Source organism: Moschus berezovskii, chromosome 27, assembly GCF_049115385.1.
Source record: "Moschus berezovskii isolate FMDL1 chromosome 27, NW_MosBer_1.0, whole genome shotgun sequence".
Taxonomy (NCBI): Eukaryota; Metazoa; Chordata; class Mammalia; order Artiodactyla; family Moschidae; genus Moschus; species Moschus berezovskii.
In genome coordinates this window covers 6,405,795-6,410,258 of record NC_142486.1, presented here as the reverse complement: position 1 = coordinate 6,410,258, position 4,464 = coordinate 6,405,795, and the positions used below count along the sequence as shown (strand labels likewise).

Here is a 4,464-nt window from a genome sequence, read left to right as displayed (position 1 = left end):
AACTACCTGCAGCAGCTCTGGGCAGTGACCGACCAATGAGATGGTTGTCCAGGAAGTTGGTTCCCACTGTACCCCCATCTACTGCCCCTTCTGCAAGTTTCAGGTTGGAGCATTAGTGGTAAGCATCCCCAGGCAAGGAAAATTCTTCTGGACTTAGAGGGCGCTTGTACCCTGGGAAAGCCTGGTGCTGGGATGATAGCGTTAGAAGGGGCCACAGAGAAGAGGCAGAAAAGAATCAAGTTCCAGCGGACAGTGTTGGCAGCTCCCAGAAACCCTCAGAAGGACCCCTCCTCTTGGCACCTGTGTCCTTACTGGCCCCGAAACTCACTAAAGCCTTGCCCTGGGGAATTCCCTGGTGGTACAGGGACTCCACCACTCACTGGTGGAGGACTCCACGCTCTCACTGCCAGGGCCCAGGTTCAATCCCTGGTTAGGGAACTAAGAGCCCACAAGCTGTGCTGTGCAGCCAAAAAAAAGACTTATCCTGGGCCAGTTGGCAGCTACCTACTAAGGACTAGCCTTGAATGGAGCCACCTTATTGACCAGCGTGGGCAGAGCTTGTGGCCTCAGGCCAGTGGGGTCAAGAGGTCAGACAGGCCATGCGAGGCAGCACGTAGCGCCCCACCCCCTCCACCTCTGGCTTCCCGGACCTGCCACCTACTGCCAGGATGGGGACAGACCCAGGGAAATACGGGGCTCCCGGGAAAATAGGAAAAACCAAGAGCCAGGTTGTGGTTTCAGTTCTTGCCAGTGAGGTTGAAAAATACACAAGACTTGGACACAATGAGAACCAGGGGCCAGCCCCCATTCCGTCTTCACGGCCCCTACCACCCTCCTTGTCCAGTGGACTCTGCTGTCATGGAGTCCCCATGAGACCCGGAGAATTCCATCCTGTCCCTGCTTGGTACATGTGAAAGGAGGAATCCATCCTCCAGCTTGTCCCAGCACCGCGGCTCGGCAGCATGCCAAGATGAGTCTCAGTGTCTTCCCAGCTTGGTGCTGCCCCCAAGTTTAGGTTGAACTCTGAATTCCTCCAGCTCTGGGGACTCAGACTGGCCCTGTGACATCCTTAGATCTGAGTTGAGCTCTGGACAGTTCCTCTAGCCCCTGAGATGTCACCGCTGGCCCTGGAGTGTCCGTGGGACAGGCTGGCACTGAGCTGGTGGCCCGTCGACAGGGGTTGGGAGTGGCAGCGTGGAAGGCATGGCGCAGGCAGTGATGGTGAGCAGGGTGGTGGACGTGCCTGGGGTGATAGCACCGGGTCACCTGTCCCCTCTCCTGCAGGCCTCCCCTGTGTACAGCGTCAGCTTTCCCCGCAGGAAATTGGAGTAGATTCGGAAAAGCTTGGACAAAGCATCAACAGTGAATGTTCGGAGTTGGGCTGCGGAGGGGGTTGCATCTGGAAGGGGGATGGCTTCTTTCTGCAAAGAGAGGACTGAAGGTTAGTGCAGCGCCAGAGGCCCCGGCAGGAGATGGGTTTCGGGGTAGGATGGCTGGGGTGTTTCCTTGGCAGGGCCCTTCTCTCACTTTACAGAAACAGCAACCCCAGGGGCGAGGAAGGAGCCAGACACACCTGGGCTCCCAGCGCCCGAAGCAGGGAGGTGAGACTGCGGAGGCCGCTGACAGCTCTGTCCACATGCAGCCGCAGGGCCTCGCATGGCTGGGATGCGTTGGCCAACAGGGTCTGGCCCCGCAGGATAGCTTCTGAGAGCAGGGCCAGGCCCTGCCAGACTTCCAGGGCCTGCTGCTGGACCTAAAGGGAGCAGAGACTTGGAGTCAGCTGGCCCCAGCCAGCCTCACCCTCCTCCCTCTCAGCAGCCCCATGCAAACAGAAGTTTTACAGAGGGAGCAAACAAAGGAATGAATGAACGTTCACCTTCATCTTTGCTGCTCCATGTCTTTTCTCTCTAGCATTCTCCTGCCCATCCCATGAGGTTCCCAAAATGAGACTTCCCAAGAGGAAGGAACCCATGAACTCACCTCCATCCTCTTCCAGGCATAGAAGTTAACCTTGGTGTCTGGGACAGTGATATTCTCATTGAAGCTGCAGCTTTCCGCACAGCCCATCTGAAATGCGCAAGCCTGGAGTCAGGGGCCCCAGGTCCTCCGTCCGGCTTAGCCCTTCACCTAGCTTCCACTTAGGCACTGGGGACTACCACTCCTAGGACTTTTACTGGGGACTTTGGCTCCTTGCTTCCACCCCTGAACCAAGTGCCGGGTTCCTGGATCTTGAGGCAGGGGTTGACCCTGGAGCCCCAAGTGTGAGTTCTGTGGAAGGTCCTGGGGAGGGGACCTCACCGTGGCATTTTCGGCCTCCCTGGCCTCCAGGATGTACCTCTCCAGGACTCGGCTGTCACAGATGAGGCGTGGGGGGGCGCCCAGGACGGGGAGGCCCAGAGGAAACAGCAGAAAGGACAGCAGCAGCAGCGGAGTACAGTCTAGCAAAGAAAGCCGAGCTGCGAGGTGGATTCTCGCAGGAGAAGGGCTGGTTTGGACCGGCAGGTTCACCCATCCCGCTGCGCGCCCCCAGTGAGTCCTCCCCACCCGGACCTTGGGAGCGCTCAGGCTCTGCCTCCGCGTTCATTCAATCCCGCGGCCGCGTGCGCACCCCACCCCCCCAGCTACCGGCATCCACTTCTCCCGGCCAAACTTCAATCCCGGTGTGACAGCGGCGTCCCTTCTCTCAGATCCGGGTTGTGGCTCCCAGAGCCAGGTGCCTGAGTCTTCCTCGGCACCCACAGAGCCGCGCCTCTTCTCCCTGAACCCCCAGCCCTCCGCCCCGTCTCCGGCTCAGGTTCCGACTCTCCCCGGGGGACTCCTCGAGCCCGACCGACCGGCAGGTGAAGGCTGCCCCACCCCCCTCGCCCTTCCGGGGTCCTTGGCAAGTCTCAAGTCCTTGAACCGGGCCACCTCGGGGCCAAGAGCCCCAGCGGTAAATCCCTCCTCAAACGGCGCTGCCCCGGCCGGGAGTACTCACCGCGCGCCCCCATCTCGTGCCTCGCCTGGCCCCTCAGCGACCTGGGGCTCGGCGGGTGCCTGCGCCGCGGCCCCGCATCCCGGGAAGCTCGACGGGGCAGGGCCGCCCCGCCGGCCGAACGAGGGGGCCGCGGTCCCCGGGCGCCGAGCGGGGTCGGGGCAGAGCGCGCAGAGCCCGGGGCCAGGGTCCGGAGGACGGCGCGGCGAGGCTACCGGCGGGGTTGGCCCGGGGACTGTTGGCCCGGGGACTGCGGCGGCGGCCGGGGGTCGGGGCTGTTATCAGCTGTGTGCGTGAGGGTGGGGGGTTGGGGGGAGGCTGTGTGCGTGAGGGGTCGCGGGAGGTGGGGACCGGAGGGGTCACAGCCGGGGCAGGACGCCTGGGTCGGGGGCTCGCCGGGGCGGAGCAGATGCAGGCGCGGGTGCGGGGCGCGGGGCTGCCTGCCATCCGACCCCCGCGTTCCGGGAGGTGCGGCTGGGTGCGCGCCGCGGGACGGGCACAAGGGCTGCCCGGGGAGAGCAGTGCCATTCTGCTGGGAGCGCCTGGGGACCCCGACACTGCCCCCCGACTCCCGCCCAGAGATGGGCCTGTCTGGGTTCTTGCAAGGCAGCCAGGAAGGTGCTGGCTGGGCAAGTCAGTAGCCTCCTTCTCACGGTCCCAGTTCTAGAAACCGGTGTTGTTCGAGTTGAGGAATTTAATATGGGTGTCGCACAGAGCAAGACATTTGGTGGGATCTTCTCCTCCCACTCCTCACTTTTGAGGACCCTGAAAACCCAGAAATTGAACTTTTAGGTCAGTGTGCCTGGCAAAATTTTCAAGAATCTGAAATACAACGAACCCCCAGTGGGATGGCACCTGGGGTCTGCAGCTAAGCCTCTGTGGTTTCTGGGAAGCCCTGGGGCAGGGGGCGAACCCCAGGGAGCAGGAGTCCAAGGCTAGCTGGTCTCTCAAACCTTGGAAAGTGGCCTGAGTGCCTGGGCCTCAGTGCTCTCACCTGTCAAATGGGCCTCCTGAAAGCACCGACCCAGTTCATGTTGCTTTCACAAATGGGAACCCTGACAAATACTGGTTGTTATTTATATGTTCATTCACTCTGTCCCCAGTCCCTTAATATTAGATATATTTTATTCATGCATTCAGTGCCTTCTTTGTGAAAGACAACTGACTACAAACTTTTCAGGACAGAAACATGCTTTGAGACTTAACTCCTGCCGCCTGGAGTTTGTAGCTTACAGTAGATATAGGATGGGTACATGGATATAGGATGTGTGAGGACTGGGGTGTGCAGAGCTGAGCTATGAGAGTTTGAAAGGGGGGGAGGTCACCTCTAGCTGGGGGATCAAGGAGAATTTGATGCAGGAGGTGAAAACAAGCTCAGCCTTGAAGGGCAAGCAGGATTTCATTGGGAAAAGATGTGAGGTGGATGGGGGAGGCTGATCTAGCCGCGTGTTGATGGGTCAAGCATTTTGGGGTGGAGGATGGGGTGTGGG

At 60.3% G+C, this 4,464-nt stretch overlaps 1 protein-coding gene across 1 annotated transcript; it reads right to left on the bottom strand.

The window, feature by feature from the left end:
- Window positions 1-1,262: 1,262 nt before the first annotated feature.
- Window positions 1,263-2,990, bottom strand: EPO (erythropoietin). The gene is made up of 5 exons (XM_055408945.2): window positions 2,978-2,990; window positions 2,299-2,438; window positions 1,981-2,067; window positions 1,574-1,753; window positions 1,263-1,421 (listed from the first exon to the last, which is right to left on the bottom strand). The coding sequence occupies exons 1-5, from the start codon at window positions 2,988-2,990 to the stop codon at window positions 1,263-1,265; spliced, it is 579 nt and encodes a 192-aa protein (XP_055264920.2).
- Window positions 2,991-4,464: the final 1,474 nt, after the last annotated feature.

Bases quoted from the DNA above. Each gene is read 5' to 3' on its own strand.
- EPO (XM_055408945.2), bottom strand. The intron at 2,068-2,298 runs GTGAGGTCCCCT...TGCGCATTTCAG, and splicing joins GGGAGGCCGAAAATGCCACG to ATGGGCTGTGCGGAAAGCTG. The intron at 1,754-1,980 runs GTGAGTTCATGG...TGCTCCCTTTAG, and splicing joins ATGCCTGGAAGAGGATGGAG to GTCCAGCAGCAGGCCCTGGA.